At 33.6% G+C, this 21,548-nt stretch overlaps 3 protein-coding genes and 1 long non-coding RNA gene across 8 annotated transcripts in view; 3 read left to right on the top strand and 1 right to left on the bottom strand.

The window, feature by feature from the left end:
* Nucleotides 1-803: 803 nt before the first annotated feature.
* Nucleotides 804-5,263, top strand: Par-6 (partitioning defective protein 6). Of its 2 annotated transcripts, none has more exons than XM_083085629.1 (5): nt 804-999; nt 1,086-1,311; nt 1,395-1,519; nt 1,601-1,879; nt 2,189-5,263. In XM_083085629.1, exons 1-5 carry the CDS (start codon nt 946-948, stop codon nt 2,486-2,488), a joined length of 984 nt encoding a protein of 327 aa, XP_082941755.1. In that variant the 5' UTR covers nt 804-945; the 3' UTR covers nt 2,489-5,263. The 2 variants fall into 2 exon arrangements, with proteins under 2 accessions (XP_082941755.1, XP_082941764.1); XM_083085638.1 differs by having other exon boundaries at nt 808-1,003.
* LOC145963565 (uncharacterized) lies at nt 1,314-5,629 on the bottom strand. Its single transcript, XR_014436205.1, has 3 exons — nt 5,297-5,629; nt 2,144-2,484; nt 1,314-1,834 (listed from the first exon to the last, which is right to left on the bottom strand). It is a non-coding gene; the product is annotated as an uncharacterized LOC145963565 (long non-coding RNA).
* LOC145963549 (uncharacterized) lies at nt 5,365-12,189 on the top strand. Its single transcript, XM_083085622.1, has 17 exons — nt 5,365-5,747; nt 6,127-6,279; nt 6,356-6,671; nt 6,829-7,118; nt 7,229-7,333; nt 7,408-7,476; nt 7,595-7,744; nt 7,847-8,053; nt 8,531-8,936; nt 9,090-9,311; nt 9,386-9,800; nt 9,878-10,589; nt 10,681-10,944; nt 11,021-11,191; nt 11,257-11,561; nt 11,676-11,742; nt 11,819-12,189. Exons 1-17 carry the CDS (start codon nt 5,538-5,540, stop codon nt 11,885-11,887), a joined length of 4,131 nt encoding a protein of 1,376 aa, XP_082941748.1. The 5' UTR covers nt 5,365-5,537; the 3' UTR covers nt 11,888-12,189.
* A 1,744-nt stretch (nt 12,190-13,933) lies between these two features.
* LOC145963531 (ras-specific guanine nucleotide-releasing factor 2) overlaps nt 13,934-21,548 on the top strand; it is a 54,786-nt gene continuing 47,171 nt past the window's right edge. For all 4 annotated transcript variants that reach the window (XM_083085592.1, XM_083085609.1, XM_083085602.1 and 1 more), the window contains exons 1-4: nt 13,934-14,551; nt 16,413-16,641; nt 18,540-18,670; nt 21,378-21,494. In XM_083085592.1, coding sequence (XP_082941718.1) covers nt 16,614-16,641; nt 18,540-18,670; nt 21,378-21,494 — 276 coding nt within the window. In that variant the 5' untranslated portion in view covers nt 13,934-14,551; nt 16,413-16,613. The remainder of the gene's footprint in view (nt 14,552-16,412; nt 16,642-18,539; nt 18,671-21,377; nt 21,495-21,548) is intronic.

Raw genomic sequence — 21,548 nt, 5'->3', positions numbered from 1 at the left:
TGACAGAGCCGTGATATGTATAGCGCGCTTGCTATACGTCGCCAAGGCCAGACATGATATTATTGATAATTCTCTGCCGAAATATTTTACGTACTACATATACACGCGGAATTTTAAATTATAGAAGTATATTTTATTTTAAATTAATTATTAAACGATTGATGTATCACGGAACCTTTTGTTATGCTAATGATTTGAATTTATTCGATTGTTTTACCGCGCTTTTCCGAAGTCAAATCTTATAATATTTAATTTTGCATTTTAAAAGACTGACTTAGAGCGAACTAAATAAATAAATAAATAAATAAATAAATGATGTTGAGAAAAAGAAAAAGAAGACACATAAATAAATAAATAAATAATAGCGTGAAAAGAGACAACATACTAATATTTTTATATAATAAATTATTATTAATTAAATTATTTATATTTTTATTTATATTTTTATATTATCAGAGGGACATATATGTTACCCTCTGAGAACATTCGTGGACATTGGTTTTGTAGTTCATGTCCACGTTTTTAATGTTCACAGAGGGAGTATCGCTTCCAGAGATCATCTAAAATTATGGTGTTTTCGAATGGTCAGGTTTAATCGCTCTAGGGTAGTTTACTAGACATCATTGACCAATCACAGTCATGCTTCTGAAAAATGTAACCATATATTCTTCAGAAGAATGGCTGTGATTGGTCAATAACGTGTAGTGAATTACTCTGGAGCGATTAAACTCGACCATTCGAAAACGCTATTTTTCGCGCATACGCACTCCGTTTTGGCCAACATAAAATCGGAAGAGTTGCGCTACTATATATACCGGGGCCAGTTTGTTCGAGACACTGAACTCTACGAATTCATTGATTCAAGCCCATTCAAGCTCGTTGCCAAAAATTAAAGGTGTCGACAGCGCGAAAGTGTGTCCATACTTGTTATATCTCTACGTTGCTATGTCCAAGAAACAGGACAAGGTGGACAACGGCATCGTCGCCGTGAAGAGCAAAGTGGGTATATATATCGTTAATAAAGAGTAACTTTAAAATATGTTCATTGAACGTGAGAACAGTACATTGCTTAAATTGTTTCGCAGTTTGACGCCGACATCATCAGATTCTCCATCAATCGTAACGAGCCTATGAGCTATGAGGATTTTGGTAAACTGTTGGCGCAACGGCACGATTTAGGAGCAGATTTTAACTATTTAATTTGGTACACGGATACAGATGGTGATCTACTTCCTATCAATAATGATAACAATCTGGCTAGAGCACTGTTGGCCACCAGGAGTCTGCTCAGAATTTTTATACAGAGGAAAGGTAAATTTATTCATGATTTTGTATACATCTTCTGCATATATATGCATATATATGCACATTCTACTCAATTATAATTATGACAGGTGACGGAGCATGGGACAATGGATATGGGACAATAAAACCTAAAAACCTGATATCTAGTATTCTGGGTGGCACGCCAGGAAAGCCAAAATCTATTGCTATTTCAAATCCACATGACTTTAGGCAGGTAAGTATACACTTTGTTGATTATTCTCTAGTGTGCTTTATAATATCAATTAATTTAACATTCATTTATTCTTGCAATCAGGTATCAGCAATTATTGATGTCGACATACTGCCAGAAACCTGTCGACGTGTGCGTCTTTTGAAACACGGTTCTGATAAACCCCTAGGATTTTATATTAAAGATGGTGAAAGCTTCCGCATATTGCCTTCGTCAGCTGGAGGAGGAATTGAGAAAGTTCCAGGAGTGTTTATCAGCAGATTAGTGCCAGGTGGTTTAGCCGAGAGCACAGGGCTTTTAGCTGTCAATGATGAAGTCCTAGAAGTGAATGGTATAGAAGTTGCAGGCAAAACACTTGATCAGGTAAGATTTTTTTATAGAAACAATTTTTTTATAAAAATGATATATTGAAAATCATATTAAGTGAGCAGTATTACGTATTTGAAAAGAATATATTTTAAAATATATATTTTTTTATACTTATTTATATAATTATTTATATTTCAATTGCTGTTCTCGTAAAATAAAGCGCTCCTTATAATAGCATATTTAAAACATTCCCTATAATAACTAAAGATCTATAATTCCACAAAAATAAAGTAATTATATAACAAAATAGTAACTCACTCTTTTTTTCCTTTTTTTTAAAATGGTTATTCATGTTTGGAATAGGTGACTGATATGATGATAGCGAACTCTAGCAATCTCATCATAACTGTCAAGCCTGCAAACCAAAGGGCAGCGTTGGCTGCACCTCGGCGCGGATCATTTTCGCGTAACAGTCAATTGTCTTCGGGAAGTCACCAGTCCACGCAAAGCGCTGGTAGCGATGAGGAAGCGGATGAGATTGTCGATCTTACAGGTTTGACAATACAAGACGACGCCTCGGCGTCGTCTACTCAACACCATCACTATCACCATCATCATCATCACCAAAATTACAGTCACGATCAAGGTATTCTGCATCTCTAAGGTGATTATGGTTGATTAATTAATCTTTGGATAATGGACAGCGTGATAGCCGCGAAGGCTGAGTCAATTTTGATCTATAGCAAAATTTTTTTATCGTATCTCAAATTAAAATTTTATAATGGATTTTAATCTGAGATACATAAAAAAGAATATATATTGTATTCTTATACATCTGTTTTTCTTAAAATACTACTGTGTGCTGAAAATTAAAAAGAAAAGAAAAATAAGAATTATATATTGATATTTTTGTATAAAGCACATATGTATGAAATGTTTGTTTTGCACGAGTTTCATAAAACATTCTTAAAATATAGGTCATGAGTGACTCAGAATCTGTTGGCGGAGGGTTAAATTATGCTCAATTTTAGCGTCCGCTAATGTTTACTCGCGAGAGAAGTTTCTAGGAATAAGGTCCTATAGGGAAACATGTATACACGACAATAATCATGTTGATCCTGGAATTTTACAAAGTTTTTAGACACGTTGATTAATGTAAGGAGTTTGTTGATTACAGTATAAGATATGTCTTCGAATTATAAAATCATTACTGTAGAATAGCTAATGCTATTCTATGACTTCGACTCTGAAAGATGAATGCCTTGCATGTTAAAATCATGAGGAGAATGAAGATCTAATTGTAAAATGTCGAGATAAGATAAATATATAGAAAAATGAAAGAAATAGCATCAAAAGAAAAACACAATTTTTGAAATATGAAAGAAGTTGCAATTGATTGAAAAATGATCGATATTTCATGCAAATTCCAATATTAAAAGAAATGCATATGGAAAAGAGCATCGTATGCTTGTTTTTTATGAGAAACAGAGCAATTGTAGAATCATCAGTCTTATATTTTATTGTTATTTTAATAACGTTATATCTTAAAAATGAGAGAGAGAGAGTAATGGAAAGAGAAAATAATTATTGTATTTTTTTTATATTTATACTCTAGTGCCTTTTACGATCATATTGAAATTTCTCTCGATAGTTGAACGTATAGCTTTATTGAACAAAACATTTTCTTTACATTTACAAGTTATTTTTACATAACACTAATCGAGAGCAATTAAATTATCAATTTTGGAAGAAATTTAGAGAAAAAAAATAAGATTATTTATATTTTTTAAAAATAAGATTATTATATTTTCTAATAATTTCATAATCGATGAAAGAGTAACCTTCAAAAACATTATATTTAAATCTGAAATTTGATTGATTTTTCCATTTTATAAAGTATTATGTATCTAATATACTCGATAAATAATTTGATACCAATAGTATTCAAAGTATCACCACAATTGTTTCATTTAATAATTAGTTACTTAAAACTAATATGTACTTAAAAAATAAGTAAATATGAAATCGATGTGATTTTTTTTGTAATGGATATTTTTAAAATTGAAATAATGTATTGCTCGTCATCCAGATGCTCACTAATGACACTTGATTGTATATAATGCACAGAAAATGAGACTCAATAACTTGTCTCGACTGAAAGAGGCCTTATGTTAATGTAAATAATGATCGGAGGAAATATCGATATAAATCTTTCTTGTCTAATATGATGGCGATACAAAAAACAAAAGTGGCCTTACATTATACATCATTCCAGCTACTTTTAAAAATGATATAAAACTAGAAGTGTTCCCTTTTTTTATAACGCAGTCACACGTCTATTCGTGTATCTACTTCGTCACTTCACCACATGGTTAGACTGTTGAAGTTTTCGAATTTTAATTTCATTTTTATCTATGTTATCTGTTATCCAATTGCAGACTGAGGAAATGCGTTTTAGGACGATAGATATCGAAACATCAGGAGGATAACGATCTTATTTTCATGTGTAAAATAATGTTATTTGTATAATCTTGTGTGCCTTTATCAAAGGAATTAATGTTAGGAAGCATTATTACATTCCAATATATTTACATATATTTACATCGTTGAAAAGAGAAGAAAGCGAGATAACGTTTCTAAGAAATCTATACTGCCTTCATAGTTATCCGCGAATCTATTTTTATATGCACTTGATCCCATTTTTTCTACTTAATTCGGAAAAATGTGTGTGTATGTACATGCGTGTGTGTGTGTGTGCGTGCATGTGTGTATATAATATCTCTCCTAGATATATTATTTTCCATTGAATTTTTTTTTAAGTAATTGCAAGTATATCACGTGGACTTCCGCGATAAGCGCATTTTTAACGGCCTTGTCGGTTGCCGAATTATTAATCGCATTATCGATTTCGTCGAATATATCGCTAATATATATTTTGCATGTTTTTCTTTTTTTAATTCTCGAATGTTCTTATCTTAGCTGGAACATTCATGCGTCACGGATCATGTATAATATTTAAAAGGATTGTTTTTCTTAAAAAAGAGTTATGATATGCAAGTCGGAAAAAGTGCATTTCAATGAAAGAATGATTTAAAGGATTAATGTAACATAATCTTATTATTAGATTTAATCTGTACGTTTTGTTGCTCTAGACGAGAAATCATTTTTGTACTTAACCAAATAGAGTGCAAACTAGATATATTTATAAGAAATTCCTTTTCGTCTGTATTTAATGCTTTGTCGAACCGTAGTTGTTACGTGGAGGGAAGCCAGTGCTAAATTAGCCTTCATGAAATGAAATTAGACATATATTTTACGCAATAGTCGCATAGTTCTTAGTATGAATAAGAGATAGTTATAATACATTACGAGGACGAAAGTACTTATTAACGCTGTAATTCTTAATGGCAGCTTATAAAATAAAGATATTTTATTGTATTTTCTATACAATTTACCCTATTATTTACTCACATAATTCCACGTTCCTCTAATTATATTTTGAATATTCAGATGCTTCTCGTACCTTATACCGTTTTCCCGTTACTATGGTGTATAAATAAAATATGGTACAGTCAACACCAAAATATGTAACTTTACATGGGTCATGATTTTTGTAAAAATTAGACGCTTAACGGTCTTTTATTAAGCTTAAGGGGCGACGAAAATCTTGTACACATCCGACCGTGAAAGGGATTTAAAATACCAGACAGACATGTCTTACGCCGAGCATGGACCACGCATCTTTTTGGCGGGCAGACCAAGCAGTGGTGTACCCATGACTTACGGGGATTATGTCTTTCCGAAGAAAAGATCGGAAGGTCGTTTGAAGCTGTACAATTCCTGTACGGACATCCGAGCTTGGAGTTCAAACATCTTAGAGAGTACGCGTTACTTTCGCGAGCTCAACGAACATGATCCTGCGGTTTGTTTTCTAATTGCGAATGTCTTTCAGAACATCGCGAACTGTTATTTATTAGAAATAATATTTATATACTTTTTAACATACAAATACAGACACAATACGCATATAACACATAATTATTTCTGTATCAAAAATTCATGAATTTTTAAACGTGCAATCTCGAAATATGAATCATTATTGATTATGGAAAAAACAAATAGAATTTTCTTTGTATTTTATATTTATATTTATATTTTATATTTTGCCAGATATATGTTCAGCATATTATTTAGTACATTATATCATTACTCATACATTTTATATATGCGTATTTAATAAATAAATCATGTTAGCGAAAGACTGAAATAGAAGGTATATTATCTTGCTCCTTTTTATACAGCCAGGAAGAGTGATACCATTGAATGTGATAATGCAAAACATGATAGGACTTACGGCTCAAGCTCAAAATGAGCTTCGCGTTGCACGGCGAGAATTGCGAAAATATAAATCCTTGAAGCTTACTTCGGAACAACAAGAATACCTGGAAAATTTTGTAAGCTTCCTGATTAATAATATGCTAAGATGTTTTATATCTATCATCGAGTAACAACAGTCCTATCCGTTGGTAGGACAAAGCTACTACCATCGGGATTAATGATACAGAAGAAATGAAAGTTGAAGCTATAATAAGACCGCTCTCTCAGGAAGGACGAAGATTATTCAACGCAAATAAGATTGCTGCTTTGCAACATTCTGACACATATCTGTCAATGTATTTTCATCCCGGTAGGAGATTTCGATACAATAGAGGAGTTCACAATTTTTTACTAACTAATGCGCACATTTTGAGAGAGAATCTGAACGCGAAAACATCGGAAAATAATACTTATCTGGTATCGCGTGTAACATCTTGCGATATATTAACCGAAGCAAGATCCGCACGAGGTAAAAAAATTAACTTGTAATATAAAAGTCACTTTATAAGGATTTCCACTTGTCGAAAATTAAAATGTAAAAACTCTTTTCGTGAAATAATTTTCGGCCAGTTTAAAAAAAATTAAAATAATTTATATTACATCTTGAGTTGTAATAAATTCTGCAGAGTATAACGATCGAACAAATACTTGCATCGAGCATGTTGACGCATCTTCTCAAGTAATGCAAGATGTTTGCGAAGTGGGTGTACAAACGGACAAGTATAAAAGTGACGTTTACGATAGACAATCTAATGTTGACTGGTCGTCCAGTCAATATTGTGAAAGTAGCGAAAGCGTAACCACATCTGAAAGCGAGTTAAGGCTAAATTTGGATCCTGAAGTCTGTGAAAAGAATCATAAAGGAGTGATTATTCAAAAAGATTCGGAAATTATCGTTTTGAAGAACGAACTCGGAGTACGAAACAATTAATATTAATTATTAATGGAATTTTTATCAAAACGAGATTTTTATTTAACAAAAATATCTACATATGTGCAGTGAATTTTACTCATCTTTACTTTTAGATGAAGGAAGATGAGCTAGAAGATCTGCGAGAATTGAATAAGCATTTACAAACATTGTTGAAAGAAAAGGATGAAAACGCAAATATTTTGAGACATAATTTTAATGTAAATCAATATTATTTATTATTAACTATGTGTTATTTAAAAGTTTGTGTAATTATTTACATCTTATATCGTAGATCTTGCAAGAAAAATTGAAAATAGTAAACGACAAGCGCAATGTCGAAGTGGAAAATTTAAATGCAAAAGTAATATGTATAGTCTATTTCCTGAGAAAGATTTTTAAAAATTATTTTTTATACATATAATTATTTTTTAATCATATATATTTTCCTCTAACTGAGTTTTATACTATCCGTTATTTAGCTTTCTTCTTCGGAGTGTCTGGTCGATCAATTGAAGATAGAATTAAGTAGAAAATGTCAAGTTTGTTATTTCCAATCGCAAGAAATCCAAAAACTTAGACAGGAAGTTAAAGAGACAGAATTACTTTCCGTAGAAAACGAATCTCTTACGGTTAGTATACGAGACATATACCATGTAATATAATTGCTTAGAAAAATTAAATTTGACTAGAGCTTAATGGATTAATAAACATATAAAATTATGATAAATTAGCGGAAGGTGAAAGAGATGGAGCATTTATCGAAAGAAGCGGAAAGCTGCGGTATTGCTTTAGAGCAGGTGAAAAATGTTTGGCGGGAGCGGGATATACTTCAAAAGCAATATCATGAACAAAGTTGCACGTTGGCGGACAGAGAAGACGAAATAAAACGACTGTTGACGTTGATAAAGCAAATGTCTGTTGCCGCCGACACTTGTGAGGTGCGTCATTTGGCTTCGTGTATCATATCATATTCTCGTAATTTTAATGTCGAGTCAATTAATAATAGGAAACAAATTTTTCTCGAAAATGTCAGCACAACGTCACATTTTACCTTAAGCTTTTAGCTTATAAAAATGTATATAATTAAATTTTAATTGCAGACTTATCGATTATTGAAGATGTATAGAGAGTTACAGTTTTCAATAAAAAAGAAATTGTAGGAAAATGTAGAGATAATGTTTTAATGAAATACCTTCATTTTTCTCGCAGGGCTAAAAAATAAATTTTACGAGCAATATATAAAATGTAGTAAATATATAAAAAAGATTAATATCGCGCTTTATAAAAATGATTAGGTATAATATTATATTAATAAACTCCGATGCCCGGTATACGTAGTTCTAATCCTAAAGCTTACATTGACTTTACGGAGAAGTGTATAAATAGATACCTAGTAAAATTGTGTTCACAATCAGGTAGAGATGAATGATGTAGTGGCCAACTTGAAAAATGAGATTCAGGTCAAAAACGAGAAGATCTCGCAGTGCGAAATGCAACTAATTTGCATGGAGCGAGAAGTCGGTAATCTGACTAACATGCTGAAAAGTAGTTTGAACAATTTGGACGAGTCTAAGATAGCATATGAGGGAATTTGCGAGTACACCAAGTGCGAGCACGACACTTGCTTAGATGTCCAGAGCGCGTTGTCCGCTTTAAAAGCGTTCATAGCCGAGTTGGAAGAGTGTAAACTAGAACGACGTAATCGTCTGCGGGAGATAGATAACTTAAAGGCTTATGTGGCATGTTACAGCCAAGAGTCCGTCAGCGAGATTACAAACACAGATTTTGATACCGGACACGGATCGATCCAGCCGGCTACAGGTATATTCCGAGGCCCAAGTTAAATTATAATGGCGTGCATAGGAAATAATTAATTAGCAGATTATGTTTTATCGCATATTGATCGATATGCATATTAATAGATAATCTGTGATACGCGCGCACAGATTCTAATAAATTTCAATAATATTGCAGAAGGCTCCAGGTCGAGTAATTGCGGCGATTGTCATTCATTTAAAGAATTAGTTAACGTTCAGATTCAGTCGGATGATATCGATTCTAGTGCAGTGTGTTCCGAAGAGTCGGAAAAGGTGGAATTAAACGAAGTAATTTCGTATGAGGAAATCGATCACGCTCTCGCGATACATATCAAACGTTCCATCGACAAGATACACGAGATATCTACAGCACTTCAAGGTATAACATGTAAAGTACCTCGCTATCTAATTTTTTGGTGACAAGTCGATTGACAGTTACACAAATTCATTAAGGCGCCGGGGATCATCACGTACAGATTGTTAAAGAGTTCGCGAAGCAGCAACAGGAATTGCAAAAGAAGGATCTTGAGATTACGAAATTAAAACAAAAAATGGCAGAGCATATGTTGCAGAGAGGCGAAGGGGATTGCATGATTCAAGAGCAGATAAGAAAAAGGATGCTGGAGAAGGAAAAGGTGTTGGAAGCTATAATAAATAAGAGAGACTCGGAGATTGAGAGACTGCATAAAGATCTTCTCGCGTTAGAAAGCGAAAACGTTAATCTCTTCGATACAAATACCGCGCAAAACGAAGAATTAAGAGTGCAGAGAGAACAAATGCGCAAATTAAATCAACAAATAGATAACCTACAACAGACCATCAATACTTTAAAGGAGGAAACGAATAATATCGACAATATGAAAAAAAAGTTAGTATCATCGTTAATTTTATCGTTAAAAATATTCGATCGATCTTTCTTAAAATCGATATTTATCGGTTCGACAGATTGATAGAACTGCAGATGAAGAATAATGATCTTAAGAATAAGCTTACACAAGCTAACGAGATTATCTCTAAGAACGCGGAAATAATAGCGGATCTGAAATGTAAGGATGAAAAGAATAGAATGGCTTTAACGCACGAGAGCATTAGATACGATGCTATGATAAGGCAAAAGCAGGACGATATCGTGAAACTGCAGAACGAGAATCAATCGTTGTGCGACCAGTTGAGCAAAGTTGTAATTGAATTCGCTCGGAGCAACGACACGATTTCATTATTGAGAAGAGAGAGCGACAATATGGTCGTGATAAATGTTCTGCAAGCGAATTTATCGGATTTAGATCTGGATAAAGAGAAGCTATTGGCCAAAGTGGACTATCTGAAGAGCGAGATAGCGAGTTGTCAAAGTTCCACGGCGAACATAGAAAATGAACTGTCGACGTTATCGGAGAGAAATGAGACATTGAAAATCGACATAGACACTGTAAAAGACACTAATGATCAATTGTTACATATAGACGAATACACGATCAAACAATCTTTGAAAGATACATTGTATACACTTCCTGGGAAAATTTACGAGAAAATCATGCGCCTTCGAACGGAAACTAAGGAACATGACGAAGAGATGGAGAACGTGCCTGAGCAGCATCAAAATAAAGAAATTTTGGAAAATGAAAAAGAAAAGCAACAGGCGAAAGTATATGCTGATAAGGTAAATAAATTTATTAAATTTTATTGTTTCTTTTATCGCAATAATTAATATTTCGGATGCAATTTGAATAATGATAACAATTTCTTCCAAGTCTTGTCAACAAGATGAGGAATTTTACACGAGTCAATGCACGCGTAATGAATTAGTTTCGACCGTTCAAGAAGGAGATTCTAATAATGATAATGAGAATGCTGTGCACAAGTTAAGATTCCTCGAGGAACAATACGAGAGCAAACTGCATGAAATTAAGAATTTAATAGATGACGTAAAACTAAGAGATTACGAGATAAAGAATCTTCAAGAGTGCATTACTTATCTGTTGCAGGAGAAGAACGACTTACAAACTAAAATTAAAGTACATATATTTTTTTCTTTTGTAGAATTTTTCTTTTGGATAATTCCTTATAAATATTTTTACTTTAATTTAACAGTGCCAGGTAGAGGAATATCAGAACAAATTAGCATTGTTGAAGAAAAAATATGACAGCAGTTTGAACGCTTTACGTAAAAGACATAACGAGAACGTTGAAAGACTGCAAACGAGATTCGAAGATATTATGAAAGTCGAGAAAAGCCCGTTTGATGCGGAGAGTTGGTTACAGGTATGCATGTGCAGAAAAGGAAATCAATTAATGCATAATCTTTTACAACCAATCATCCTTTCTAGTCGTTGAACTTGAAGGAATTGACGGAATTACATAATCGAATCAACATTTTGATCTCACACACAGCTGAGAATACTGAATCAAATATTACACATACCGAAACGGAAAATCATTACAGACCTCGGAATAATTCCGAAGAACATAAGTTCTATAATAAGTTCACTTTACATAAACAGTACACGAGAGAGAATAAATTGTCTTTAAATAGAAAAATAAGTAAAGATGAACTCATTTCTGAAAATACGGAAAATAATGAGAAAATTGCTATAACAGAATTATACTCTCGCAATTTTAAACAGAAACATAGGTAATATGTTATGTCTCTCTCTCTATATATACACATTTATTATTACATATTTTTTATATATTTACTTATTAATTTCAATATTAATAATACACACGTTTTGCAATAATGATTCAGATTTTTCGATGATGAGAAGAAACAAACGGAAAATACGGAATCGTCTAAACCTAAAATAGACAGAACCGTAAGTGCATGAAAATTAAATTATAACATTATGACGTTATTGTATTTAAACGTACATGTGAAATAATACGTTGCAGCTTGATTGGCAGAGAGAGAAATTTATCTATCAATGTAGCATACATCACAAATTGAACAACTCTCGCTGATATCGGCGGAAAATGATATTTCGTAATACAAAGAGATTTCCAAGCGCAAATCGGATATAAAGCTCGAAATATTTTGTCATCTTTTTACTATTATTCTATTTCGTTATCCGCGCGCACAAATATTAACCATGTACATTTGATAAAATCAAATCCAATTGAAAAGGAATATTATACTTTTTATTTACTTTTTTCTTCGTATATATGTATACATATAATTTTTTTGACGTTTTATCCATGCTGTTATTCTTTGTCTAATTAAAGTTATGTATATTCATGTTACACCGTTCGTAGGAAACATATACATATTTTTAAAAAAATGGACTTTGTAATAAATGTATTATTATATATATATATATCATATATTATTATATATATATATATCATTATATAAAAGGCGAGAAAGAATTTTTTTCTCTCCTCATTTGCGAACCTTTATCAATAATAATTTGCAAGATTGTACCTGTACAATCTTGCAAAATAACATCCGTAAAAAAAATTTATGAAAGCTTATATTCTAAGAAAAGAAAGTAGAACGAAGGAACTTATCCGTACAGTACTAAATATCGCAGCAATATTTGCGACAATGTTGCAATGTTGGAAATTGCAATTTACAGAACTTAGCTTTGAACTTTCGCCGTAATGCGAATCTGCGGTGCACCGCATGATATCCTAGGTATGTTACGGACACTGACAAAATGCCCCTTTGATCATTCTGAAAACAACTTAGCATTGAAGAGAGGATATTTCTCTTTGCACGCATATGCGTGACGTATATCCGAGTTGCCGTATTTCGTCGAAGACGATAAAATTGCGTTCCGTTCTCGCAACGCGGAGTTTACCGTCGTTCCTAATGCACAAGACGTCGGGTGCACATGTGCGCCTGTTGCGATATTCCAGTGTTACGTCGACAACCCGATTATAATCAAAGGGACACATATCTATAATTTCGCTTTACGAGGAATAATGCGACTGTTTACGCGTTATTCTCGTTACATAATTATGTTGTTTTGCATCCGTTATTATTTCCTTCTCTACGTAATACCTACGTATACAATACGCGAATTGACGCGCTTTCGACAAAAAAAGATTGGTAACAAGTTTGACAATAGAATAAATTTCTCAGATCGAATTAAAGAATTCCTGACAAACATGTCAAATTCCGCTTTATAAAAATTGAAAAATCAAGCATCAGAAGTGCAAAATCTTATCTTGCATTTAATTCTAATTTGTCCTTAATTCTTTTTTTTCTTTTTTTACATAAAAAGAAGCTATTCGTCTTTTAATAGCTCTTAATAAAATTTGTTAAACTTAAATATTTAATATCTTCTTTTATCAAACAAAAAATATGACTTTTAATATTAGACTATTATAAATATTCTTCCAAGGCCTATATAAATATGCGAAAAAAAAACGTTTAATTCCCGTGATCGACTATACCGGATTAGCCGGGGTCACGGTTAATGTGGCCCTTGTCAAGGGGCGATGCATTATTAATTTTCATGGATAAAAGACACGCGCTCGCGGGTTTTCCCTCGCAGAACCTTTGCCTATATATCCACGCACACGCACACACATACACATACACGCGTATGCAAATACATATATAATATATCTTGTTTTATATTTTGCTCTCTTTTTTGTAATTTTCTATGTATTTATCTATGTATTTCAAGATGTTTTGTTTTACGACATGTTACCTGTTGTTTGAAGTGTTTCTGTAGGGTTAAAATAAACGCTTTCTACTAGTTAGTATGTGCAGCTTGGTCCTGGGTTAGCCAACGAGGGTGTTGTCGATGTTGAAGATCCAAGGTGGCCCCTCGGCAAGGGCCAGGTACGCAGGCAAGCACAGGTAGATTTCTCCCTCTTCTCCCCCCCCTCTCTCTCTCTCTCTCTCTTTCTCTCTGTCAGGAATTGCCGAGAAGGCGAGGCGCATACGAAGGGAAAAGGGTGAGCTTGCGAGCTTGCGCACTTGCGGGCCCATCCAGCGCAGCCTCCGGGATCCTTTTGCGGGGCGGTGGACGCGCGCGTGTCGCGGTATAAGCGGAGGACGGAGCTTGTCGGTCGGTGGTCGGTCGGTCGTCCCCGCGCGTCAGGCACGTCGCAACCGCCAACGCCGCTACATCGCAGGTCGTCCGCGCGTCTTCCGACCATGAGAAGAGAAGCATCGGGTGCCGTCACCGCCGGCCGTCACCACGGGACGTCGTCTCCGCCAACATCGTCGTCTATATCAACGTCCCGGTTGTGCCTGAAATAAAAGAGCCGGCATTTGGAAACTGTCCTTTTATCACCGTCACGAGAAATCGTCACAAAAAGAAGGATAAAAACTAGCGGATAAAAACCGTTGACACGCGCGCCGGCGGACCTTCTCCTCCGGTGCGACTCGTGGTCGCAGAAAAAAGAAAGGAGAGGGAAGAAGGAATATATATATATATATATATAGTTCGGTAGAGAGATTAAGAGAGAGAGAGAGAGAGTGAGAGAGAGAGAAAAAGAGAGAAAAAGAGGGTGGTTATACGGCATGCGGTCTTGAGAGTAGGCACGAGCAGGTGGCGAAGCGAGATCGCTCGCGGACGACTTGGCGGAAGCTGGCGGAAGAGAGGGTGGATGAGAAGGAGGGAGGAGGCAAATGACGCGTGCGACGAGATACGCACGCAGGAGTAACAGGTATTGTGAAAAAGATATGAAATATTTCGAACTTTCTTCCACCTTCTTCTCTTCTTCTTTTTCGCCCCTCGACTCTTCGCTTTTGGAAATCACAGACTATTTCTACAGGGGAAACAAGAATGATCTCTCTTTTCCACCTCTCTGGAAAATTCATGTCCTGGAAGATTCTCTCTTGTGCCTATCGTCATTTCTCTCCTCTGTTTCATTCCTCTTGCTAAATAATTTTCTTGTATTTCTTCTTCTTGGATATTTATGGATATCTTTGAAGAATCGATGATTTTTTTTCTCAAATATCGATGGAAAAAGTCGCAATCCGTTCGTTTGCGAATACAAATGGTAACAGAGAGCGAATTTAAATTATGCAAAGTCACGAATTGCATTTTTCTTCTCTTATTCTCTTACTGACTTTAAAATTAGATGATTAACGATTATATTTTCCAATAATCTCTAAGTGAATGCAAAAACATAATTACAATTTTAATAATAAATATCATGAAATAACAAACAGAGTAATTAACTACAAAATTGGAAAATGCGGGTATTTTTAAAACGATGCATCTGTTGTGTGTTGTAAAAAAATGGATCGCTAGGCGTATCGGAAAACTCCCAGAGCTACGCGTGGCTCATAAGCTTTAAATAAAAAGTTATCGTGTAACGCAGAACATAAATATTTCTTGTAAACATATTGCAAATCTTTTTCTATTTTAATCATTTTAACGATTATGAATGTACTTATAAACTGTAAAATTTGATTAACCGATAAATTTAATTAATTAAGTATCTAGCTCGTTTATTAATTTTTGAGTTATCGAAGATATTTAATTCATATTACAAATTATAGCATATTACAATCTAGAGCGATAATATAATACTTTTTATTAATGCATTCCGAGGTCTTTCACACACAGAGACAATATTTTTTATCAAAAACCACGAATTAATTTTACTTTAATTTAATATAATATAATTGATGAATTAATGCGCGGATTGATAATTTAAAATAAAGATTAATATGTGATATTTAAACACACACATACACACACACACACACACACACACACACATATATATATATATATATATATATATATATATATATATATATACACACAAGCATTAAAGTTGCATTCGCAATCAGTTTGATCGAGAGCAATCGGAGTGAAACGACTATCATTAGATTCGCGCTTTCACTAAAATTAATACTCGAGAATATCGATTTTAATCGTAAATAGTTTAACATCTTATTTCCGCGAGATTCGCGTATGCTATCGCTTCAATTTCCTACTTTTAACAGCGTTCGCGCTCGTTTTTTATATTGGAAGCGATTTACAAATAATTCCAAGTAATTTCAAATAATAATATGAAAAAGGAAATAAAGTAAAAACCAATCAATAAATATCGAATCAGTGACGTCGAGATTTCGAGTTAACGCAAGTGCAGTTAGAAAATCAACTCTGATTTCATATCGTTTCGACTCAATTACCATAAAACGACATTATTGCACCGATGTGTTTAGCATATTTATGTAGACATATCGCGAAATATCAATATGACAAATTTTTAGAGACATAAATGATTTCGATTGTGTTGAATCTCGACTGATAATAATATTTATTTAATTAGTGATTTATTTAATTTATACGAATTGACATTATCAGAAGCTCAATAACATATCATTGCAAAAATGAACTGTATTGAACGTCAATATATTTGTCGTAATACACATGTTATCAAATATCAAAGATTTATCTCTGTCAATCGTGAACACGGTAGCTGCTGCTTGAAGTTATAACAATTTTATTAATATAAAATCCTTCGAAAGTAACGTTACTTATCAAAGAAATCTTCTTTATGTTCACAGATGCTACGGCGCGGCTTTCGATAAATCCACGTAAAAGTTGGCGTCTTCAAAACCGATCGAGATACATCCTTGACACTTAACTTTAGCACACGAGGTGTTATTTTCTACACTATTGGAACCTAAACAAGGTAATCTGGACAATCAATCACCGCTGTGAAGATCAACGTGAGGGAAGCATCCTTCTGCTAACGACCTGTGATCATGCTCAGTCCCAAAATGCAAAAAACTGGTAAGATGTATTTCATTTTTCCAACTTCGAGCTTAATAAAATAATGCATAAAATAATGAATGTAATATGTGTATGTAAGAGAGATATAGATTTTCGCAGATAATATTTTATGATTCATATTAAATAATATTTATTTTAAATACAAGCATTAATATTAAATAGAATTGAAATCTCGCGGAAGAATATTTTTTATAAATTCATGTGTTTTCATGCAAGATAATTTTTTGATGATCATTACTGCTCATTTTAAATATGCAACATCGCTATAATAAGAGTTAATAAATGCGAACGCGCAGTTTAATTGTAAATTAATATTTTAAAAACTTATTTATAATAAACGATGTAAAATACAATAAATTAAATTAATTAATCATAATTATGACGAAAAAAATGTCCTTAATTGTATTAAATTATAATTGTATTAAATTAACAAGATAGAGACTCTAATTTTTCAATGGTATTTTTGTTTCAATAAATAATATTATTTATATTATTTATACTGAAACTGCGCCTATCAAAAAGATTTGATTTTATAGTATTTTTGATATTATAATATTTACATTGCAAAAGTTTGTCTCTTCTCATTGAATTGCTTTCATTGAGATAATGCTCATTTTATATAAATTTATTGTTTACATAGAAAATTTTCTATGCTTCTATCGAGATTATTATTTTATCCGCATATTAGGTATACATATAATAATCAGTTTTATAGTGTTTTATACATTTTGCTCCATTTTTCGCGCAACACACGACGGCAATGCGGACAAGTGAGTATTATACGAATTTCGTCGCCTATCCGCAGGAAACTTCGAGTTCGATTTGTTCGAGTGGAATAAAGTTTCTTAAATGTCGAGCGTATCTCCGTAAAGTTAACACACGATCACGAAAGTTTGCGACGTACGAACCGAGAGTTGCGACGCGACGACTTCTCACAATTTACGTCACACACATGTTGGTCGATCGAGCGGACGACTTTTGCGTTTGTGCTGCAGAAGCAGCAGTTAAGCCAAAGTTGTATTCGCACTGACTGAACTAGAAACTATAGATCGTCGGAGATTGAAATCTCGGAGGTGACCCGGGTGTAGTGAACGGTATCTCGGTATCGCGACTGTACAAATGTTAGTTTTGACAGATCGCGTTCAATCATGATTGTATTATATGGAATCCGCAATTTTTTAATCTCGGATTATTTGTCTTGATGAAATTTGTCATTCGCTCCCTCAAATAACAGCCATACGCTTTTAATTACGAGCACCTTGTAATTTATATTGGACATTGATTCATTGTACGAACAACGGGATTTGAACAATATTGTTTGCTATCACGTTTGTCATCGGCGGAGATTATTAATATTTACATTCATACGATGCGGTAAACAAGATTCACCTCGGTACTTTGAATACTATTATTTTGGAATAGTATGATAATTCGACGTACATACATAATTGTGATGCAGCGCATTGCATTATATATCATGTGGTAAACGCGTAGATATATCTCGTATGTAATTTTGCAATTCGGATGTATTTGTATATTGTACACTGATTTGCAAGTATATCCCTATTTACACGATTAATATATTCTCGCAAAAATCGCGATGTAGCATAAAACTGATAAATATATGCATTTCAAATATATTATAAAGAATAAACGGTGAATTGAAATAATTTTGACGTCAAAATATTTTTTTAAATAGAGAAAAAGAAAATTTTTTTCTGTAAAAATTTGCAAATTGTGCCTCATACAAATTTCATTTCGCGAAAATGTTTGTGAAAGTTCGCGCAATGGCACGCAATTGCATGCGCTGCATTCCTTGCTTAAATCTGAGCGGCTGTTATATACACGTTTTAATTGTTCCATTCACACGCGCATTACGTGTCTGCGATGTGTTACAGTGAGAGTAAATGACGCTCAACTAGTCATGCTTTCGGAGAAAGCCCATTACGATCATTCGCTGTCGGGTTATTTGCACAAGCGGACAGCTGACTCCACTAAATGGCAACAACGATGGTTTGTTCTCTACCAGGTCAGTGAATTATTTGCTATGTTGTCAAAGATTGTGCACGATTTACTTTATTTGCATTGTAGAGAAAAGAGAGAGAGAGAGAGAGAGAGAGAGAGAGAGAGAGAGAAATCAGAGCGATCTAATTTATGTGTTCAATTTGAATTTCACACCTGAGTCAGAATCTGAATCTGAATTTAAATTTACATTTATTTGCAATCTTCATCTTTTGTGAGGATGTATATATACTTCTCATCTTATTTCTCATCTTATTAATTATAAAAAAAATTATTTTACAATTACAGTGCATAGATTTTCCAACATTAATTATGGTTTTTCTCAAGGAGTTTGCTTGGCGGAAAGTTGTCATTTGTTGGCATTATCTAAAAAAAAAAAACAACGTGATATTTCCAACTATTAATAACCATTAAAATAAAATAACGACAATATCTAAGTTTGCGCGAACTTGCATAAAGCACGCTCTTCCTCGCGATTCGCGGAAATTTCTTTACTGCTCACGGGGCTATTGTTTCCTCATGGCCGTTACAAACTTTCGAAAAGGTCTCATTAACTCTTGCGGCATTTCGGGCTAACCAACTAATATAATTAAGAAAAGAGTTTCTAATATAGTTTGCGACAGATACTTCGTCATTTGGGAGGAACATCTACATCAAGAATTTGAATCATTTCTTTCTTTGCGTTTTCTTTTTTCTCTATTCTCATAATACCTTAAATCGCAGGTAAATTATCCCGTTGTATAGTTTTTGCGATCATGATGCCGCTCAATTATGACGGTGATGGTGTAGACGCGAAACTTGTAATTATTCTATTAAAGACGAAAGTCGTGTCATCGCATCGCAAATGAGTTTGAACTTTTTCAACAAAAGTTACGTTGCCGTATCATCCAACCGTTTAACTAATTTTAGTTTCGAAGAAAAACAATCTACCGAGTATCCTGGGATTTCCACACTTACTTTTATCTTATAGAAGCTCGAGATGGCTTATATACCGGAGAATAATGGATAGGGATCAAATAAATACAGGAAATATATTGTTGTTTACTTTTTTTCGTTTCGATATAATTAAATAAATACAAGAGGAAGCGAAATATAAGTGAGGCAATTAATAAAACGCGATACCTCGTTGTTTACAAAAGTTTGTCAAATAAACGCAGATATCATCGCGTGGTGAAGTTACTCGTTGCTCGAAACTTTTACATAGCTGAGAGATACGCGATGATCGAGTATCTCTCTTATCGAGACGTTCCGAGTCATTGGATAATAAAAGTAACTTCAGTTCTTTTATGCTCTTAAAGCTTGTTAAATTTATCGCACCTATCTTGAATTACCGAAGATCAAAAACTTCAGTCGCTTGTAATCGATTTTTATGCGAGAACGCTTACATTCTTCTAGAAGGCGTCCGTTCGAAACTAGTAAAAGGAATGAAACTCTCGTCCCGCGCGATAAAAATGTACATGCCACACACACACACACACACACACACACACACACACACACACACACACACACACATATATATACTTCTGAGATAGAAGTTAAATTAATCTAAGATTTGTGCTCCGGGGTTTTTTCCCGAGAATGTAGTTTCTTCTTTTCTTTACGAAGTTCGTTTCATAAAACTTTATTGCGAGACACATCAGTGTTATTGTCACAAATTACTTTTTATTTTATCGACAGACTTACAGCACTCTATTTAATAATTATATAATAATTTAGCCAATCTTTTTTGGGAAATTTATTAGCACAAAGCGATCTGAAACCCGAATGCGATCCCAGTGCAATTGGTCAAAATATGTATTGTAAAGTATTTTTGGTTTCAAAGCTATTTAAAACTATGATCGCAACAATTGTAGATATTTGTTGATAACGTCACGTTGCAACAATAGAAAAATCGTTTTGGATTTGTATCACGTATCAGCAATGCGAAATTTACTCGGCGGAATGTAACTGGCTTTATGAAATATGAGAGCATGTGTCGAATTGCGATATTTATCCCATGAATTTTTCGACAATGCGAACGCAATTTAGTTTAATGTAAACCAGATAATAGTATGTTTTATGCAATTTTTTAATATTAGCAAGTAAATTTGTATCTGTAAATTATTTTCTTTCGCGTAACTAAGCGTAATGTGCAACTTCTGTTTTTTATCCTTACAAATATTACAAGCTGTTATTTCAAATAATTACATTTGGATTAATTTTTACGTATTTAATAAACATTGCGCTTATGATATAACTGATGACAATTTTATGTGTGCACATGTGTGTATACATTTTTAAATAAGTTAAGAATTTTAATTACTTGCGAACATCTCTCGTAGAAATTTTTTACTGTATAAAAGATTGCTTTGTGTAATATTTTATGCCGAGCGAAGTCATCTTTCAGTAGAAGTGGTCTGGATATGGTCGGGCATATTCCTGCCTCTTGGCGCTGAAAAGATTATATGTCAAAAATTTTAGTAATGAAAACTTAAGCAGCATGCTTGGATTAAAAACAGATACCTAAATTAAATATCAAGACGTTTATAAATTTATTTTAATATGCAAATTATAAGAATGTAATACGATTATGTTACCCAAGCATGACACATTAAATATCACGATATCATTATCTTTCTACACAGAGAATATAAGAAATTACAGCTGTTTATTTTCTCACGTTTTTCTCCCGAGAAAATCGAGCTCATCCTAGACTCTGCTGTTTGTTACAGAATTTGCTATTCTATTACGAGAGCGAGAACTGTTCACGACCCAGTGGCGTCGTTCTGCTGGAGGGCTGCTATTGCGATCGACTCATCACCGCCAAAGGCAAAGAGCCGGATAAACAGGTATGTGTCTTGGTATGCGCGCGAAACCTCGCTAAGCAGCATACGCAACAATGT

This window comes from Camponotus vicinus, unplaced genomic scaffold (genome assembly GCF_025532165.1).
Source record: "Camponotus vicinus isolate PSW18456_S1 unplaced genomic scaffold, iyCamVici1.0 SCAF_1, whole genome shotgun sequence".
NCBI lineage: Eukaryota > Metazoa > Arthropoda > Insecta > Hymenoptera > Formicidae > Camponotus > Camponotus vicinus.
This window is presented reverse-complemented; position numbering and strand designations above follow the sequence as displayed.